Genomic DNA, 22120 nt, shown 5'->3' with positions numbered 1-22120 from the left:
GGTACAGAAGCCCATATACATACAACAAAAGTACAACATTTCAGCCCTGGTTATTTAGTTACACTTAAGTTTTCCTTTACATTGTCTTCACTTATTTAAAAGGGAAAAGTGAAGACTTTACAGAGAAAGAGAAGGACTTTTCAGAGAAAGAGAAGAACCTTAACTATGTAACAGCAATTTCCTAATCATATACAAACATGATTATAATGTATTGAGATTGTACACAAATGGGGTTTCTTGCAAAGCTGCTCTGCCTTACTAAACATTATACAATGTTTATAGGCACAAAAACAACAGTTTTTGATGACAATGCACTGCCTAGTACTGTGACTTAAAAGTAATAGAGAGTCTTTTCAGAAATCAAATAAATCCCAAAATGAAGTAAAATCCTGACAATGATTTACAAATCTTTTCAAAACTTGTCAGGATCGGCCCAGACCCAATCTCTGCAGGGTGCTTCCCCTAAGAGCCGGTCTCTACTACAACGAGCTGAAGGTAAGTTTAATATACGCGTGCTCAGGGGTATGGTCGAATTGGGTGGTGGGGCAGTAGCCCTGGTGGGCCCTGCAACCCTCAGTCTGTCCCTGAAACTTGGTGAATAAGTGGTGAATAACTGTGATGCATATTCAGGTCATAAATTAACTGCTCTAAATCCATCTTATTTCCTTTAGATCCAGAAGCAGTTAAATTCCCCCAATCAATTTTGTAAGATTATATTTATATCCTGTTATAAAATTATGTTTAACTACAGATCAGGACACGACACAGCACGGTATTTTCTCTGATTGCATGAACACCATCACTGATGAATAATACAGCTTGCCCACATTTATGTTTGTGACAGAATGACAATGATCCCCGCATGGTTACGTATCGACAGTGTGTGGCACATACAAACAGGCAGCTGAACATACTTGCAGGCTTGTGTGGCATTGCAGTCAAACCCGTCGTACAGACACTGTTCGTTGTTGCAGTGCTTGTCACAGACTCCATTTTTGAAGACTTTCTTACAGTCTATATAGGGGCATCTATTCGATGGTTCGGGTAAGACTGGTGGAGAAGAACTAGCAGAAGCAGTGTATGGCATAATACTCTCCAGGCAATGGGGGCCGCTATACCCATTACTACAGTGGCAATAATACCGCCCATTTGTATCAGAAACACACTTCCCTCCATTATTACAGGTATGAGGACTGCACGGTAAAATGGGCTCACTGCAGGTCGCTCCTGAAAATCCCTGTTTGGTAAAAAAAAGGAAAAAAAAAAAAGGCTGAATAGTGCTTTAAAATACAAAGTCAAAACATGTAATCAGCTTGGTAATTTCTATATATCACCTTACAATGATTGCATTGAGCTTAATTTTACAAAGCACAGAGCAGAACATTTATAAAGCAAGCACAAGCTTTACACAAGAGAGAAACCAAGTAATTTTTTACTTTTATTGTTGCTTTCATTTCAGACCCTGCAGTTAAAGGTGTTGTTTACTTTTTAGTATGTATAGAATGGTCTACTCTTAGGAAGTTTTCAATTGGTCTTCATTTTTTATTTGTTATAGTTTTTGAGTTATTTGCCTTCCCCTTCTGACTCTTTCCAGCTTTCAAATGGAGGTCACTGATCCCAGCAGCCAAAAAACTATTGCTCTGCGAGGCTACAATTGTACTGTTATGGTTACTTTTTATTACTTATCTTTCTATTTAGGCCCTCCACTAAATATATTCTTGCCTTTTTAAACCACTGCCTGGTTGCTAGGTTAAATTGGACCCTAGCAACCAATTTGCTGCTGAAATTCCAAACTGGAGAGCTGCTGAACAAAAAGCTAAATCAATAAAAAAGGAAAACCATATGCAGTATGGTTGCTTGCAATTCAGCCCATTATACCCAAGAATCTTTACTACTACTAGACATTTAATTTCAAACATACTATACACTACTATACATTACATGTACTATACATTACTATACAAAAAATTACTATACAAAAAAAAAAAAAGTAACCTCTAGATCAGCACATTACACTCAACTGGTTTTCATTGACATCTTGGCTCCTGTTCCTACTCCTTGTTGTTGGTGACCACATCAGTAATTTGCAAATAATGTGATTTAATTCCTATTTCATCTGTCAATATATTTGTGTAAATGTTTTCTTCATAATAAAACTCATAGAAACCTGCACACTACACTATAGGTATTTACCACTAGGTGGCTCTATAATCATGGATAGCAGCAAATCTGATGCAGTTGGTAAAAGTCATATTTGATGCCAATGTTATTAAAAGAATTACCTTTGGACAGCTGCAGGTGAAGCCAAGTGGGGTATTGGCTGTAACTGCACAGGAGCCTCCATTGAAACAGGGGTTATTTGCACAGAAGTTAATTGGCTGATCACATTTCTGACCTAAGGAGGTAATGTTAGAACATTAGTAACAGGTCTTAATGGATATAATTAAAGGAAATAAAAATATCACAGATAACAGGAACATGGAGAACATGAAATATCACTGGCCCGTCAGTCCTGTCCTGTTCCTGTGTGTCACAGGCAGTGTCATATGAATATAAATATACATTTCTATATTTTATAGTTTAATCCTTTTAAATCACATTTTCTAATATCTATTCTCCCTGACCATAAGAATTGTTTTCGTGCACAAAGTTTAGATCTCTTTATTTGGAAGAGAGTATGCTTTGAATGTAGCAGCGAGTTCTTCACCTGTGTATAGACGATGACACTTGCACTTGTAAGCATTATTCAGTTGCACGCAAATCTCTGTTCCTATTGGATGACAGGGGTTAGACAGACACTCGTTCACATCTCCTTCACACCTTCTACCCACAAATCCTGGGGGGCAAAAGCAGGAGAAGCCACCAATTTCATCCCTACATGTACCACCGTGAAAGCACTTTGGTTCAGAGGATACAGTAGCACAGTCATCTGGATTAATCTCACAGTGGATTCCTGTAATAAACAGATAAGATGTTAGAATACACATAAACATTCAAAACACATTGTAAATAAAAACACTGTAATGCTGGCTGTACACACACAGATATAATCCAATTAGTATGATTTTAAGACCATCCGTGGGCTCAGAATTATCGTCCCAATTTTTTTTTATACCATGACGACCAGTCATTTAGACGATCGGACAGGTTAGAAAATTTCAGTAGGATAACGATAATATCTGCACATGTATTGTGTATCTGACAATATACTTGGGGGACCTACAATGCATTTTCCGCAAACACAACTTTCGTACAATTGGTGTCTGACAACTATTTCATGTTGAGAACATCCTTCGATTTGTTATTTTTAGCGCTTTAGCGTACAATTTCAGTCTGAATGTTTAGTTTTAGATCATTGCATTTAAAGCTATGATCAATATCCGAATGTTCGGCAGAAGAAGACTAAAATCTAAAAAAGACTAAAAAGTATGGCCAGCTTAAGACATGATGCTCCAGGTACATAAAATAGAACAGAGCAGCAATGGGGGCCTGCAAGAGCATTCTGTTACATGGTTACCTAGACCTCAGTGACCTGTATGGGGTGTGAGCGTTAAGCAATGAAGAAAAATGTAAAGATAGGAGTGAAGCAGATGAGAGTAAAGAGAGTTCAGAGAAGGCAGGTTGTAAACAGCAAACGTAGAGAAGGCAGGCACTCCGGTATTGTAAAGTGAAGAAAAAGCGCTTGTTCACGAGGAGTAGAAGTAAAATCACAAAACTTTTATTAAGTTAACACATGATACAGAGAGCCTAAGGTTAAAGGTTAAGGTTGTAAACAGAAGGAAAAAGGTGGAGTAGAGGAGGATATGAGGGAGAAAGAGGCAGGGGGTGGAGGAGTGGAGAAAATGGAGGGTGGAGGTGTAAAAGAAGAATTGGATATGTTAAAGGAACAGTAACACCAAAAAATTAAATAGTTTTAAAGTAAATGAAATATAATATACTGTTGCCCTGCACTGGTAAAAGTTGTGTGTTTGCTACAGTAACTCTACTATAGTTTATATAAAGAGCTGCTGTGTAGCCACGGGGGCAGCCATTCAAGCTGGAAAAAAGGAGAAAAGGCACAGGTTACATTGCAGATAACGGATAAGTTCTGTAGAATACAATAGTGTTTTATCTGTTATCTGCCTGTGCCTTTTCTCCTTTGAATGGCTGCCTCCGTGGCTACACAGCTGCATTCTTTACATACCCCCCTTTACAGTCCCGCTTTTTATAGCGCATCCCGCTGTCCCAGATAGTTCCCTGAATGTCCCGCATTTCCGTAATAGATTACGGAAATGCGGGACATTCATAGAACGATCCGCGATAGTAGGATGAGAGGGCTTAAGCTGAGTGCTCCGACTCTATGTGGCTCCTTCTCCGGCGGTCCCAGGCCCTTTTATAAGGTTGCGCCCGTGCGTAATGACGTCACACGTACACACGGGGCGCAACCTTATAAAAGGGCCTGGGACCGCCGGAGAAGGAGCCACATGAGGAGAGAAGCAGCGCAAGGAGTCGGAGCGTGTATGGGGGGCTTTGTGTATGGGGGGGCTCTGTGTATAAAGGGTACTGTGTATGGGGGGGCTCTGTGTATGGGGGGCTCTGTGTATGAAGGGCACTGTGTATGGGGGGCTCTGTGTATGAAGTGTCTGTGCCATTTCAACTATATAAAAGGAGTATTTTTAGAAAAAAATGGGGTGTGTTAATTGGGGCGTGGAAACAAAAGTGGGCGTGGTCAAAAAAATTGCCGCGCTGCGTGCGCCAAATCTTGTTGTCCCTCTTTTTGTTTTTCAAATGTTGGGAGGTATGCTTTATATAAACCATAGTAGTGTTTCTGAGGCAAACACACCAGTTGTACCAGTGCAGGGCAGCAGTACATTATATTGGAATTTCTTTTATACACTTGATTTTTTTTGTGTTACTGTTCCTTTAATAAACAGAAAGCTAATAGATGTGCTGTATAAAGGAGGCAAAAGAACACAAAAATCATCATCATGATCAGTTTATGCAGTGGAAGCAAGTTATACAATGCTTTATAATAACTCATATCCAAACAGATTTTCCTAGTTCACTTATCTCTTATCCTCTTCCTTGTTACTCCCCCATTGGTTATAACTATAATTTCAAATCATCGCTATTTCCCGTTCTCTCCCCACATTTCTGTTCCTGAGTATTCTTTCCTTTCCCATTCTGTTTTCCATATGATATTACCTTGGGTTCCTGAGGGACACTGGCACTTGTATTCCCCTCCTTGTGCCACACACACCCCATTGTGGAAACATGGCCTTGACAGGCAAGGATCCCTCTCTGTGCAAGTCTGCCCAAGGAATCCCGGAAGGCACTGTGGGAAAAGAAGGAATGTAGTCTTAGCAAGACTATTTAACACAGTCTTGCTTTAAAGGTACAGGGTACAGGGAGTGGTTGCACTGGGTGGGTATCTTTATATTGTTCTGAAATTATAACAAGTTTCCATATTACAGTTAGGAATAGGATTCTATGACATGGAAGTGCTTGTGCATCTCAGCCACAACCATCTGATTACAAAAACAAGCATGCTCTGGGAACTTAATGGATGGGTTGTTCTGACAGTAACCCACGTAATCACAACTACAACTTTTCAGCACAAAACCAAGGCAGAAAAAAACTACAAATTATCAGAATTCCAGAATATTTTTTATCTTGCTCTGCTGTAGTTTCCAGGTATTGTCATGTTTCCTTTTTCTCCGTTCCCTACAAATAGACATTATGTCTGCCAGCTCCCCCTTCTCACAGTCACTCATTGTGTTATACATTTTTGCTTTGAATTTGCCAGCTTTTCTACAACTTTCTGCTTTGGGGAGGAAATTACTGAGTTTGGTCTTAGGTTTGGCTTTAGTGTTTCATGTCACAGTATCACAGTGTTCAGTGACTGGCTACAAGATTTGTGAGAGTGCATTGAATTAGATGTTATTTCCAGCCAAGCCAAAGACATGTGGTTTTTGGCTAAACTGGGAATAATCTAATTCAATGCAGTCCAACCTGAGGCTCCCTAGATTATGTTAAAATGAGAAACCCATCGTATGCTGATTACACATACATTTTCTAATGGTAATTCAACTACTTTGAAAAAATTATAAATAGAAACTAAAACAGATTGTAAAATAAGGGTAAATGAGTTCATCATCCTCCCATAGGAAATAGGATTCCTATGAGCAGGAGAACAAATAATTGCAATCTTTTTGCTGGATAGGATGCCAGAGTTATTAATAAATAGGGTAAGGATAAAGCTGGGTCAAAGTTGAATAGAAACAAAATATTTCTGTCACTTGAACTTTTGCTAAAAGCTGAAGCTGAAAAAAACAGTAATGTTTTCCCAACACAGATATTTATTAAACATGAGACTAATGTGCTTGTCTAGTGAAAATTACACTTATTACCAAGGTCTCTCAAGTTGTTAATAAATTCATTTAAAGTATTTGATCAATTTCTTGTTAAAGTCACTAAAACTCTGGCCTTTGTTCTTTCTTTTGTCTTGTCTCCTTACAGCTGTCTTTATATCTAGTTATATATATCAAAGAATGTGAATGCTTGTACCTGGCAGAGGAATGACCCGTCTTGCTCTTGACAATGGGCACCATTTTGGCATGGGTTTGGCTGGCAGAAACCAGTCTTTACTTCGCACAGAGACCCAGTATACCCAGGGAAGCAATGACAGATGTAGGAATGGCCAGAATCCACACAAGTTCCATGCCCATTACAGAGGGCTGTGGTTTCTACTAATAACAAAAGAAATTTAAAATGAGGGGAACTGGAATAGAGAAAAAAAGAGAAACTATATGTGAAAGGTACAAATAGATCAAAGAGATAAAACATGGAGAGGATTAGCAGGTAATGGTTGATGGTGGAACCTAAAGTGGAAAGGAAAAGAAAACTAAATACTGATGTAATTAAAATGTGCTTAATTCTGATTGGTTATGTAATGGAACCACCTCATGTATAACATTAACATGTTATGTAAAATATGAATATAAATAAATGTCTGCCCACCAATCAGGAGGACAGTGTCAGTGTCAGTTCTCTTGCATGCAGTGGTTTTTCCCTACAGCTGACAATCCATTTGCAGCACATATTCTGCATTGGCACATACTTTTTACTTTCTGGCAGCAGAAGAATGCTTTTTCATATATTCTTATTGGCACCTTCCTACCTTTCTATTATCTTTTTTTTCTTAAGGGGCATGGAATGAATACTGTTTGTGCATTTCCTTTGGAAAGTTTATAATAATGTTCTCATTGTGACTGAGCCCTTGGTACTTAAGATTCTGCACTGGGAAGTATTTTAAAATTTTACTTTAACTCTATAGTTTGCAAAACTTTGCAGGCTGGGTCCTCATTACCAGCTGCATAGGTTTGTCTGTATATCTGTTGTTGTTTACCCTAATGTACAGTGCTGCAGAATGTGTTCATATACGGGACAGCAGGATGAGGCAATTTCAGCCTCATGGAAAACCTAATGGTTTAAAATCAGCTCCGTGTGCTATAGGTCTAAATATGTTCTAATAGATTTTAGACATGGTGCTCCAGAATATGGAAAGACCCCCATATCTGGAAAACCTTTGGGCATAGTGGATGATATATCTTATACCTGTATGTCTAGGATAGAGGTGGGATTCTGTGTTGTGCCTTAACTCCTTGGCCTAAACAGGTAATTGCCTGGTTTCTTAACTCTTCCTTTCCTCCAAACAGAAAGCAAGACAGAGAGAGCAATGAGACAATGAGAAGATTTAGGCATTTACCATCTTGTGATACTCTGGCCCTGCAGCCATGCAGTGGGGTTTCACAGTGACTTCCAATCCACCCTGAAGCACAGTGGCACTTGTAACTAATCCCACTTTGAGAACACGACCCTCCATTTTGGCACGGAGCAGTAGAACAAAAGTCTACAGCCATCTGGATTTAAGGTTATATGTACAGTTAGATTATTTTAAGTGCAGGAGGGAAAACATTTATACAATTTTCGTTTTTTGTAAAAAAATGTTTTGTTTAAGCAAATTGTGGCAAAATGCAAATGTGAGCATTAAAAACCTGGCCCTTAGCTCAGCGCACATATGTTTTGTCTTTGAGCCACACGTGTATTGTTTATTTATGTATGGATCTATTTTGCACCATAAACTTGCCATTTCATAAGAAATCAGACTGGTACAAAGTGCAGTTTGCAAGAAGTCTCACCTCACAGTTGGCGCCGGTGTAGCCATATGGGCAAGAACAGAAATAGCCACCAGGAATATGTTGGCAAATGCCTCTATTAGTGCAGGGGTTGGAGAGGCACCTGCTCAGCTCCTCTTGACAGTGTTTACCTGTAAATCTTTCTGGGCACAGGCACCAGAAGCTGGCAATGCCATCCACACAAGTACCCCCATTTAGGCATGAGCTGTAAGAAAAAGTATTTGGCAGTTTAATGAGTACTGCAATCTGTAGCATTTAAGTGTGTTCCCCTCTCTTAGGGACTGACTCAACACTCATTTCCATCTCTGATTTTTCTTACATCCTCTTTACTTTGCCATTTACTTCCTTTATTCTTTTGCTGCACTCACTCAGTATACAGAAACTTTTCTCTTATTTTGAACATTCTGCCCTAATTTTGGCCTTTACATGATTAGTCAAACAAACATTGTGTAATTGATGTAATGCTTTTATCTAAAGAGTATCTCTATAGGTGGCCATACACGTACCAATTATGATCTTTTGTTCATTCGTAAGATCGCCAGTTCCCTCCATTGAAACAATAGGAATTCTACCCATATCTGATGATTCAGCCCTAAATGCAGCCTTTGCTTGGGTGTCTTCAATGGCGCCCGATCGACGAGACTACTGATATCCAAGGCTTTTGCAATATCGGTTGTCTCATCGATCTGCCATACACACACCCAATATCGCATGAAACGAGGTGCGTGCATGGACAGCTTAAGGCTAATGCTCCACAGAGAGATTAGTTGTCCGCGATAAAGCTCTTCTACCGCAGGTTTCTAATCTCTCCTAAATGCCTTCCCAACGGCAACAAAGTAAATCACCGGTGGAAAGGTATGAGCGCCGCTCAGTTTTTTATAAGTTGCGCAAAGTTGCCTGCAGGAGGTAACCATGCATCTTTTAAATATGAAGCAACGCGTAGGCCTTCCCACAGGTGATTAACTTTATTGCCGGTGGGAAGGCATTTCGGGAAGATACGTCATTTGTGGTAGCAGAGATTTATCACAGGTGTCCAATATCTCTGTGGAGCATTAGCCTAAAAATACAAAGAGCCATCAAGAACAACAGGCTTTGTAACATGGCAAATAAATAGTGTCTCTGGGGAGGATTCTTACCAATGTGCATTTTATAGGGTATGTAAAACCTCCTAAGTGATTTTTAGTGTTGGCACCAATGCACAGACCTGCCAAACCCCTCTGCAACAACATCACTGCCACTTTCCCAACTTAGCTGTGCCCCTATAGCATTCCAAAAACAGCAGTGTTTGTGGTGTTCATCTTTGGCCACAACACATCAGCTCCAAGCATGGATCATAGTGATTGGTGCACACTGGAAGTAGACCCATGATCCTTGGGCAGTCTGCTCACTGATCACTAAGATCCATGCTGGGAATGGAAATGATGGACCAACCCTGCTGCACAGCTCTAAAGTTTGTGCAATACTACAAGGCACAGCTATGTTGGCTAAGTGGCAATCGGGGATTCTGGGCCTGTGTGTGCACTAGTGGTGTAACTAAAAATTCTCTAGGAAGTGCCTAGGGTGCAGGAGCATTGATTATACAAAATGCTGAATTCATTGTGTCAGTCAGTATCAGTTTTAAAAATTAGGACAGCAGATGCCAAACATGAGCAAACTGCATTGGCGAAGAACAGCAGCAGTTACAAATAGAGGTTCACTTAAAATGACAGACATAAACTTAACATGATGGTAAGGGGGCTGCATTGTGTATTGAGGCATCTTGTATGCTGCAGTGCCAGTGGCTCGGGGATTGTCAAATATGCATACAGCCACTCCAATATGTAGGCAGTCTCTCTAATTAGAAACTGCTCTGCATAGGCAGCCCTATGCCTCCCTCAGATTACAACTTTCCCATTGAGCAACCTTATCAACAACAGAAATCAGGTTCTGTGAGTAGTCTGACATATAGCCGATAATCACTTAACTGCTGAGGTGAATGAGAGTGAGAGTCTGATGCGAAAAGCCTGCTGTATATTCTATTAACTCCCAGACCACTGGGGAAGATCATAAGCTGATCAGTGCAATAGGACTGTCTCTGATAGACCAGAATGTCACAGTTTGTATGATCCTGCTGTATTCAATTGCATTTACAGGATTTTTGAATTTGTTTTGATATGTTTGTTCTCGTCCTCAGCTTTTATACATTTAATTACAAAATTGATTACTCTGTTTATTCTTAGCTCCTTCTGTATTCCGCTTTCCTGTATATCTTCAGATTCTCACCTGGTGGTACAGTCCATGGTATTTATTTCACATTTCTCCCCTTCATAACCTTCATCACAGACACAGATGTATGAGTTTGCCTTGTTCTGGCAGGAGGCACCATTCTGGCATGGGGAGCTCACACACTCATCAATGTCTTCCTCACAGTGCTCCCCAGTGTACCCCGCAGGGCAGAGACATGAGAAGGTTTCACTCACACATGTACCACCATTCTGACATTTGTCTGAGCAGGATATGATATATAAACCACAGAAAAAGAAAGAGATAAGAAAAATGTAATTGCTTTTCATCATTTTTTGTCATTGTCATCATCATCATCATGTATTTATATAGCGCCAACTAGTGATGAGAGAATTTTTTCGCCAGGCATGGATTAGCAGCGAAACTCTTCATTTTGCCATCGGGGAATTTTTTCACAAAATGTTGCTGTAGAAAATTTGCGGTCACGTTAAAATAGGCATAAAATGGGCATAAAAGTCCTGTTCGCGAATATTTTGTCGTTTTGCGAATTTTTCAGAAGTTTCACAAATTTTACGGCAAAGCGAAACAGAACAGATTCACTCATCACTAGCACCAGCAAGTTATGCATCACTTTATATTGATTTATAGCAAGCAGGGGTCTTAAATTATGTTTTAGTACTGGAACAGTGGAACATTAAGGTAATTAAAGGAGGCATTAAATGCAAATGATAATATGTTATACTAATCAAAAAATATATGTGTGTCTACAGACCTAAAGGAGTTGTTTGCCTTTGAATTAACTTTTAGTATGATGTAGAGAGTGCTATTCTGAGACATTGTACAACTGGTCTTCTTTTTTTTAATTATTTTATGGTTTTTTAATTATTTCCCTTTTTGTTCAGCAGCTCTCTAGTTTGGAATTTCAGCAAATAAAAAAACAATAATGAGGCAAATAATTAAAAAAACCTATAAACTATGAATACCAATTGAAAAGTTGTTTAGAATTGGCCATTCTATATATATATATATGACATGATAAAAGTTAACATAAGGGTGAACTACCCCTTCAAGTCTCAGAGGAGCTAATTTTTAAACAGAATCAGTGCAAATCATGTTAAACACCTCAGTGACAGATGAAGAGCCATCATTGCCCAAGTTCAGTCTGGGGAATGTGTTAACTCTTTGTTGCTAGTATGATAGTGTAGTGCAGCTCTGGGCCTAATGGCATGGTTAAAACTCTATTATGTCTCACCTGATAAGCAGGGATCTACAAGTGCCTCGCAGAGGGTCCCTGTGTAATCAGGAAGGCAAATGCAGTGGTGAGCCCCAGGGGTGTTTACACATCTCCCACCATTCTTACAGGGCCTTTTTTCACACTCATTCACATCAAGTTCACAGGAAGAACCTATAAATTGAAATTCAGTGAAAATGAAACCTGGGCAATTAAAGAATGGTATTGAATATTTGGAAATTGTGAAGGAGTGAGTACATTACATTAATATATAGAACATTAATTGCACAATAATATACTTGTGTTAAAATAGGAGGCACTTAAATATACTTATAACGTGGTAAAAATGGTTTATGGAGAACAGACTCTAACTTCATTGAAGCTTATCTTCCATTAGAAAAACGTTGGTATGGATTATAAAGCTATTTTGGTTACCAACCACCCCTTATAGTTTAATCACAGGTTAAGCTGTTGACAACCAAAGGTGAGCACCTTAAATGTACTGTAGGAGGTTTGCACTATCCAGTGTGGTGTAAAATCACTGAGATAGATGCCAGAATAACTCACTCAAGCAGCTAACCCCACATTTTCTCCTTTGTAAAGGTGCATGTTAGAGCATATGAACCAGGCTCTAGCTAGCTAGTCCTCATTTACTGGGTTTATTTTCCCTGATCTGCCACAGGGCTTAATTCACTTAGAATTACACCTTCTCTCCTTACTTTATGTCACTTATCCCCTATATACACTAGAGGGCACCATCCAAGTATTCCCTATTTTCTTCCCCAGGGAAACAGTATCCTAAGAGAAACGTTTCATCCAATACTTTATATGGGAATTTATATAGGGCACACAAACTAATATTAAGATGGACAGAGTGGACAGAGTAGACAGAGTAGTAAAAATCAGAACTGATTTAAGCACAGGAATACCTTACACCTAAATATAATAACTGTATGGTTAAAAAGACAGAAATGAATATTCATGTTTCACTGGGTATATGAGCAGGATAGTTGTAGTATAAACTCTCTCATTTTATCTGCTCATGGGTTTTCCACAGTACCTTGCCAACCTGCAGGGCAATCACATTGTATGACGTTTTGATCGGGGTAGTGATGGCAGGTTCCACCATTGCTACAAGGGTTTGAGTAACAAGGAGAAAGCAGTGTTTCACAGTTTGGCCCTAAGAGAAGAAAGTGAGGAAAAACACTGTAGAAATATGTACAGAGCTACAGTTATTATTATTAAGGCATATTTAGAAAGTGGTAACATATTTTGCAATTTTGTAAAATAAATGGGTGTACTTATCAGATATATGGATTACATTCAATCCCTCCCAGGACACCATCTGCAAACAGATTTATTTGGTAGGGGGTGAACTTGATGGACTTTTTTCAACCCTATGTAACAGTGTGTATGTTCTCTCCATGTCTGCCTGGGTTTACTCCGGGTACCCTGGTTTTCACACTCCAAAAACATACAAGCAGGTTAACTGGCACCTGATAAAATTGCCCACAGTGTGTGTGAATGTGATAGCAACCTTAAATTGTAAGCCCTTCTGGGGCAGGGACTGATGTGAATGATAAATAATCTATGTAAAGCATATGTGTTAGAGATATATAAATAACAGGAAATAAATACATAAATATGCAGGCCTGCCCAACCAATATCTGGCTGAAAATCGGTCAGGTATCGACATTTAAGAGATTCATTGTTCAAGTGTAACATATCAATAGAGCCAAGTTAATGCTTTTCAAACGAATTTGCCAAAGTCACTGAAGCTTATGGGAAATATTTGATATGTTAAGATATCACAGCAACCAGTTAGGCCGCTTCCAATAAGGCAAATCCAGATTGTGCATATTTATGTATTTATTTCCTGTTATTTATATATCTCTAACACATTCCCTCAGTGCTTTACATGACTCGCAAGTCTTTTTCGGCGATTTCGGGAAATCGCGCCGCCGCGTGTGCCATCCCGCCGGCGACTTACATGGCGGGTCATGGCAACTTGGGGAGATTAGTCGCCCGTGAACAGGGAGTTTTGTCACGGGCGACTAATCTCCCCGTGTGCCAGAGCCCTTATGGATAGTTAAAGCTGTGTAAGATAACATAGTGTAGATACAGACAGACTGTAGAGGAAAGCACAGACAGTGCAGGCTGAATCTCTTAATCCCTGTTCATAGATTATAAGGTTGTTTTGGGAAATATGTTAACTTGTTCACTACCATTTACACTGCCAAAATGTTTCTGGACATACTCCCCTGCCAGCCTAATACAAATAACAGCCTCCTTGGATTCTTCTGTTTATCTGTGCAATAAATGTGTCTCATGTCTTTTTCCTGACCCGATTACAGACTCCTTAACTAATACTTTACTATCTTTATCACTGTTATGAATAAATTAAACACAATCTGATAAAGGTAATTAAAGGAGTTAATGTGCTGTGCTCCAGAAAGCCAAAGGGCCCACTGGGAAAAATCCCTGCAGGCCAGTCCGACACTGCATATTACCTAACTGGAATAATTTCATCTAGCATTTTTCAGTACCTTTAACTCAGCAATGACAGACATACCTGTGTATCCTGAAACACATGAGCATATAAATCTTTCCTGAAAAGGTTGACAGACACCGCCATTCTGACATGGATTTGTGACACACTGGATATAAGTGTCACATACTGAACCTTTCCAACCTTCATCACAAATACATGTTGTCCTGCAAGGCATGACATAGACAAGGCTAAATGATTTAACAAAATGGGTGGGAGGAATCTTAATGGAGACAGGACAGTGAGGAATACTTGCTACTGTGGGTTTTAAAGAAAAAAGTACAACTCAAAAAGGCTGGATAATATGTTCTCAAAACTACAAAGGATTACTTATAATTATACTAACAAGGAGCCACACCAATGAGTGGGCTCAAAACGCATCAGTTAATAGAGCTTCTCCAGCAGAATCCTGCAATGAAATCTGTTTTTAAAAAACACAAATTGATTTTTTTATATTTAATTTTGAAATTTCACTTGGGGCTAGCCATATTCTTCATTTCCCAGGGTGCCATAGTCATGTGACTTATGCTCTTACGCTACACACCACACATATTACAACTAAAATATACTAAAATAAAATTTTAAATGCAGAGTGAATCATTAGCTATGTAAACAGTGCAATTTAGAAATAAAAAGTACACCAAAAAAATCATGACAGACTCTCTTTAAATGTTTTAGCAGACTTATGTTATAGGGATGTGAATAACAGGAAAACCCTATATGTGAAACCCTCAAGCTCACAAGCATTCCAAATAATAGATCCCATACCTGTACACTCTAAATTCTGGATGGTAGGTGTCAACCTGTAATAAACAAGGGATGAAGTGCATATTGTGCCCCTACCTGTTGTTCTGTTTCTGACAGTTGCCATGGACACAGGTCACATTGGTGCAGTTATTATCCTGCAATGTACAAAGTGGCTGGATAGTCCCAGGGGGGCAGTGACAAAGAAACCCACCCTGTGTGTTGTTGCAGGCCCCTCCATTGAGACAGGGGCTGGAGTGACACTCATTAATATCTTCATCACAAAGTGTGCCTGAGAAAGATGCAAAGAAAAGCATTGGGAGAAAAAAAGATGTTGGCAATGAAAGCAGAAAATAAAAAGGATGAGAAAAGAAATGTTCAACAGAAATGACTACAAATCAAGAGCATGCTGAACAGGCTCAAGGAAAGAATAAATGTAAAAATTTAAAATGACTCACTGGGAACAGTGAGATGCAAATGCACACACAAATAGAGTATATACAGGCATAAGATAGAGAACGTAGAACAATGGGTTATAATGGGTTCTAACCAGTAGTGCCTGGCTGGCATATGCACATAAACCCATTTTTGCGGGCTTGACATTGAGCACCAAAGTGACATGGCTGGCTCTCACACACATCGATTTCCTTCTCACAGACTGTGCCAGTGTACCCGGGGTCACAGTGGCATGTGAAGAAGCCAGGGTTATCCTCGCAGGAACCGAAGTGACAAGGAGAACTGGCACACTCATTTATATCTGTCTCACACACTGATCCTTGGAAACCTTGTTGGGAAATATCAAACATTAGTTAATATAATTAAACGGAAAGATTGATAAGAATAATACTAAAGGTGGCCATACACGTGGCGATCTGACGATGTTTCGTACGACCATCGGTCGCACGAAACATCGTAAGATCCGCCACACACCATTCAGGGCTGAATCGGCAGGTAAGGAGGTAGAAACAATAGGATTTCTACCTCCTTCTGCCGATTCAGCTCTGAAGGGAGAATTTTGGTCAGGCGCCTTCTATGGCGCCCGATCAAAATTTTCAAACTTGTCCGATCGGCGAGTCGTCCGATATCGGCAGCTTCCTGCGATATCGGTCGACTCGCCGACATGCCATACACGCACCGATTATCGTACGAAACGAGGTTGCGTACGATAATATCGGTGCGTGTATGGCCACCTTAAAGGCGGTCACAAGAGCACACAAATTGTATAAATGTATATAAATGATTAAAAGTAAAAGTAAATGCTGTTCTGGCCCTGTCACTTATAGTTTACCAGTTTGGTAATCTCTTTGTTACCAACCTGTTGCCAAGAACAAAAAACAAACTAGGATCAACACAAATGAATTATGTACAATAAATTTGCACCAGGGAATAGTATAGGGAAAGTCATAGGGCAGGGAGATATTTAAACAGATTAGTAGCCTCAGTATAGTGGATATGGGTATCCTTATAGTCGTTACTTGCTGACATCAGGGATAGCGTCTCTTTACATTTAAAATGTTACTAATCCATTCCTATTCCTGGATATGTGAGTGAATGGTGGCAACACAATTATCCAATAGGCCACAGTACAAATAGCAAGTATGTCAGAGTACCGGTACTAGGCAGGAAGGTAATTCTTGGTAATTTCAATGTTGCACCACGTTGAATGACACTACACTGAATTTCAGTTGTTCCAGATTTTCCATATTTTGAATATATTTTCCTAACTTTAAAAAACCAATAACTTGTGACTAATTGTTAAACTCCTCCATACAGCTTGAACTGGTGAGAAGCAAGCAGTATATATGTGTTATATGTGACTGTAGGTTGGAATACAAACGCAGATGTCCCCATTATATCCTTCCTGATGTGCTCAATGCTATTTACCTGGCAGGTAGAGTAGGTTTTAATTATCACCTGGCACATTCTCTTGATTAGATCCATATGTAAATGTCTTAGCTAATACAGCTTGCCTGTTTCATACAGGAGCTATTTATTTAATTATGTTCAGATTTCTGGTGGCATTTTAGCGCCAACATGGCTGTATCAAGATTGTACCAAACCCAAATACAGCTTCAAAACCCAAATTTTACAGATATGGACAAAGGTCAATTACATTGCAAATTTAAAGGTATTTAATGCATTTTACTTCTGACTGTTGTCCTTTGTCATTTGTCATATTTCTACATTTTAAAGACATTTTGCTACTAAAATTTTTTTTAGCAACTAGAAGGCTTTTTTCTTACCTCCAGGGCAGCTACAGTTGTAAGATCCTGGTTGATTATGGCACTGCCCACCATTTTTACAGGGGGAGCTGCTGCATTCATCAACATCATCTTCACACTGTGGTCCCTGATATCCTGTTAAGAAGGAAAGTTGCACACAGTGTTACCAAATTCCTAACTCATATCTTCAGCATACAAAAAACAATTGAAAAATGAGAAAAATCCAAGGATATGTAGTTTATGGATGCATTATCCATGATTCCTGTAAACTAGAATGTGCCGCACTTATTTAGATCTGCTTTCATGTAAACAATTAATATACATATATATATATTCTATAGGAACTCAATGAACAGTTCTTTGGAAACATGGTTGGTCTTTAAATATAAATAAGCTTTTGTTAATTTTATTTTATATTAAAGGGACTGTTTTACCTGCTGTACCCCATCTCCCCATTCTAAAAGCGATATTTGTAATTTTTAAAATATGCCCCACTGTACTGAGGACCAGAACACTGACTAGCTCTTATGATAAGTCACTGCTGCCTTCATTCTGGAAAGAACCAAGGATGGCCCAAAAGGTATATATGATTGGCCAGGCAGTTACAAGTGAGTAATTTTGATTTGACACATTGCGTATCATGTTTATTATGATTCTCACCGTCACAGTTTATAGGAACAGTGGGGTCCAGGGAGTATAATATTGCATATTTTACCAATTCATATGTAGCATTGTCAATTTTTAACAGTCCTCTTAAGGGGTAATTTAACAATTTATAAAGTCGTGCCCCTTAGTGCTTTTTGTGAAGCCCTGTGAACCTTGGGTGCGGACTAGGGGACACCTATATGCTGCCCATCATGAATTAAGCACTGCTAAATGCAGACAGTGCTGTATTAATTGTACAGATCAATTGCCTTTGCATAAGGTGTAAAATGTGAGGAACAATCTTATATTACCCCTATAAAGTCACCTTATGAATACTGAGTTTTCCTTTATTCTTTCCAGTAGGATAAAGAGGAGTGGATGGATCTAATTATCACAGCTTGCATTAAGATGGAATTTAAATTAAATTATTCCCTTTTGCAAATACTGGGTTAGATTTATTAAAGGGTAAAGCAAAGGTTCACCACAGTCCTACAGCCAAAAACTCTAAAAATCCTATACATGGAGAGCTCTGGTAAAATATAATGTCTGTTCACCCTTTGATAAATATGTGCCATTGACTTGGTTTTGGAGGAAGTGCTAAAATCCATTCCAGTACTGTTTTACACAGTCTATAAATAATAAAGCTAATTTGGTCTTCATTTAAAATTAATATTTAGAGCACACATTCCCGATCTTGGGGTTCATCTAAACATGGGTGTAGTTTGCTCCCCCTTAAATATTTTAAAATTATAACTCTTTTCACAAAACAATATGGATGGAGACATGTAGGCATACCTTGTGGGCAAGAACAGATATAGTCATTGAGCAGATCTGTGCAGCTTCCCCCATTCTGACATGGAGAGCTCTGACACTCATCTATTTCCAACTCACATCTCTCCCCTTTGTATCCTAAATGTGCCAAACACAGATGTTTCAGATCAATGAAATCACCAAAAAATATTTTGTTAGGTGAACGACAACAGAATAAAATGGATTACCATACGTGTTTGCTCATCTCCATGTCATGGGATTGTCTGGGTTTTCCTGCAATCACCTATACCTTTTCTATTTATTATTACTTATTCTTTATTTAGTCCCTGATCCTCAGGTCCAGACTGGAGTTCAAAACAGGCCCTGGCATTTCAAGTACACAGAGGCTCAAACAGCCTCCCAATAGTGACTGTCTATGACATCTTACAGGAGCCCCTCTGGCAGTCAGAATCAGTGCCAGTTTGGGCCTGCTGACCCTAATTTTAAGCTCCCCAAAGTTTTCCTGCATTAAATGCCTTCACATACTTCTCTCATTCAGCCATAGTTAGTGATGAGCGAATCTTTCCCGTTTCAGTGACAAAATTTGCGGAACTTTGAAAAAATTTACATAACAGGGAAAATGCCGCCCGTAAAAAAAATTGCTGTGTGTGTCGACAAACGCAAATTTTTTTTGTCGCGTGGGGAATTTTTTCTCTGCAAATTTTTGTGCCCATTTTGTAAAAAAAAAACAGCAATGGCAAAATGTGGAAATTTGCTGCTAATCCAAGCCTGCCAAAACATTTCGCTCATCACTAGCAGTAGTATTATGCAGTGATATTTCTGCCTTACCAGGAACACACAAACACTCAAAATGTCCCAGCAGATCCAGGCAGGTTGCTTTGTTGTGACAAGGATTTGGCTGACATTCAGCCTGGACAGTTTCACACCTTGCTCCAGTAAACCCCCGAGGGCAGCTGCAATAAAATGAACCTGGCGTGTTGACACACTGCCCACCATGTTCACACGGGGACGAGCCTGATTGGAAAAAAAATAGAGAGATGAAAAAAAACCAACAAATAATACAGTACTAAAGGAAGAGACACTAGAAAAAAGACCTCAGCATAAACTTAAGTCTTCTTATCACATTTACCCAGCTGGCATTCATCTAGATCCTGGTGGCAGGTAGGGCCAGTATATCCAGGTTGACACCGGCATAGAGCAACTGATGTTAGTTGACTGTCACAGGTAGCTTCTGGGTGGCAGGGGTTATTAACACAGCCATCTTGGGTTGTACACAGCAGACCTGGGATGACAGGACAACTTAATCTATAAACCCTCACCAAACCATGTTTAAAACAAACTACATGTTAATATTATTTACTATCTTAATCCCAAAGAAACAGAATTTAGAGTTAAGTTATTATTTGTGTTTCTGATCATAAGTGTCTTTTAGTCTTACCATTTGTTTGTCATCAAGGGTATGTTTTAGGTTCATTTTTTTAATATATCATTATTGCTAACTCTGTTCTTAAACAAAAACTGTAAGTATTAGCTCTATGTACACAACAGAATTCAATATTGTACACTGAACAGCAGACACCTCTAGAACATAGGGGGATGCACACCTCTGCCTTTCTCTGCTCCAGCTGACAACATTGCTAGTACCTAATGTGTCTAGCTAAAGATGGTAAAAATTTTATATATGACAAAAAAAGTCTTTATACCAGAAATAGATATTTAACTGCCAGGGAACAATTAGTTACCGATGCACACTAATGGTACAGCTCGTGTATGCCCCAGCTTATCCCAGTACAGTCACAAGTTTGGCCTCTGAAATTGGTTTATTATTGGTTTTCTGATATTTTTAATGATCTGTGAACCTGGATTAATGGAAAATATTATCTGTGCAAGATGGGCTACTCCCCTCTGTAAGCACAGTTTAAGAAAATGTTACATTAATGGGCAGATTTATCAAAATATAAGTTTAGAACTTAATGCATAAAAACTCACCTGTGCTCTTTTCATTCCTATGGGATTTTTATAAGTGTATTTATCAAATGGTGAGTTCTAACTTTCATCCGTTGATAAATACACTACTAAAAATCCAATAGGAATGAATAGAACTTGGGTGAGTTTTTATGTATTAAGCTCTAAACTCATATTTTGATAAATCTGCCCCTAAAAGTTACATTAGAATTGCTTAATTTATTCTTAGAGCATCTGCCACCCCAGAAGAATTTAAAGGAGACATTTTATATAAAGTTCATATTCAGTTATAATATTCATCCTCCCTCAAAATGTGAAATGATGCAGAAAGAAAGATGTTTTGAAAGCATTTTACCTCCTAAAACTGTCATTATATGAGAGCTGCATACACAACCTCTCAAGTCAGAAGCCAGAGCAAAATTAAAGATAGGAGTGTCGCTTCAGTCTCCCACAGGAAGTGGTCACAGCACTGACTGACAGGCTTTACTCAACAGTAGCAGGGAAACCCCCTCCCAGTTTCCTTCTTCTGTGTCTCTCTGTTGTGCTGCTGCCTGTGATATCGCAAAGCCCCGCCCACCCTATGCATATTCACTGCACTTTAAGTAGCTGCTGCTCTGTTACTGAAGTGGATCAGGGCAGGCGGCTCCCAGCCACATACTGAAGAGTTTAAACTGGAAGCTTGAAAAAGGCATTGGTAGAGCGGTTTTCAAGCAGTTATGGACATATTTGAGCCCAAAGGTATTAAAATAAAAGCACTTACTTCTATTTTACATGGTTTAGTGCATTGTAAAAATGTATGGTATATGTCCCCTTTAAGCATCTGTTAAATTATTTTATATATAGTCTATATATGTAAGTGTATAGATTGGTCTGTATAGTGCACATGTGTACACTAAGGTCTGTTTGGAAGTGTTGAAGTTGATGGCCTTTTAACCCAATTTAACTATGAAACTGTAACCATTATAACCTAGACAAAAGTTATGCCCCCTTTACTTTTTTCATTGTGCCCTTCCCACCTTAAATAACTGCAGTTGGTTATGCATAATAACCAATAGGCTGGCTGAGGTTAAAAACTTCCATACTATTTTATCTTTTAATCAGATCTTTTCCCCACTCATATGTAACTTTTAACCCCCTGCCTATTCTCTTTCTTTCTAGAATGAAACTTACATAAAGCAGAGATGACATTACTAGAAGGATGTGTCAGGCATTCAGATGGGGTTTTAGTTTTATTTATTGGTAAGCAAAGCGCATTTCCAGTAGTATTCAGTGCTGGTGTAAATAGTTCTCAAGGAACAATAGAGAAATGATGGGTAATGCTCCAACAGTGTACTGCACTACTGGAAATCAATAGATCAAGAGGAACTGGAACCTTATAGTGGACACAGAAAATATCTAAAAATCACAAACAGGTTATACTGTACTCTGCAAGTGAGTGGAGGAGTGGACTTGTAGAAGGAGCAATGTACCAAGCAGATGATGGGATGTTATGGTGACAGGCCAGCCAGGGGTAATGAGTGGGAGTGGCACCTGGCACTGGGTCATATATGCTTTATAGGAACAGTAACACCAAAAAAGTGTTTTTTATGAATAA

At 39.0% G+C, this 22120-nt stretch overlaps 1 protein-coding gene across 2 annotated transcripts in view; it reads right to left on the bottom strand.

Moving 5' to 3' along the window:
- The window catches only part of notch4 (notch 4), a 49510-nt gene that overhangs the window by 10937 nt on the left and 16453 nt on the right, over window positions 1–22120 (bottom strand). The window contains exons 7-23 of one of the 2 annotated variants that reach the window (XM_031891253.1): window positions 19691–19843; window positions 19390–19575; window positions 18586–18699; window positions 17167–17280; window positions 15474–15707; window positions 15023–15215; window positions 14204–14346; window positions 12692–12811; window positions 11653–11805; window positions 10440–10662; window positions 8181–8382; window positions 7748–7901; window positions 6547–6728; window positions 5185–5314; window positions 2708–2953; window positions 2283–2395; window positions 915–1237 (exon numbers count right to left, since the gene is read on the bottom strand). In XM_031891253.1, the coding sequence (XP_031747113.1) occupies window positions 915–1237; window positions 2283–2395; window positions 2708–2953; window positions 5185–5314; window positions 6547–6728; window positions 7748–7901; window positions 8181–8382; window positions 10440–10662; window positions 11653–11805; window positions 12692–12811; window positions 14204–14346; window positions 15023–15215; window positions 15474–15707; window positions 17167–17280; window positions 18586–18699; window positions 19390–19575; window positions 19691–19843 (2983 nt within the window). The remainder of the gene's footprint in view (window positions 1–914; window positions 1238–2282; window positions 2396–2707; window positions 2954–5184; window positions 5315–6546; window positions 6729–7747; window positions 7902–8180; window positions 8383–10439; window positions 10663–11652; window positions 11806–12691; window positions 12812–14203; window positions 14347–15022; window positions 15216–15473; window positions 15708–17166; window positions 17281–18585; window positions 18700–19389; window positions 19576–19690; window positions 19844–22120) is intronic. The other variant, XM_031891254.1, reaches the window with a different exon arrangement.

Source organism: Xenopus tropicalis, chromosome 8 (assembly GCF_000004195.4).
Source record: "Xenopus tropicalis strain Nigerian chromosome 8, UCB_Xtro_10.0, whole genome shotgun sequence".
NCBI lineage: Eukaryota > Metazoa > Chordata > Amphibia > Anura > Pipidae > Xenopus > Xenopus tropicalis.
This window is presented reverse-complemented; position numbering and strand designations above follow the sequence as displayed.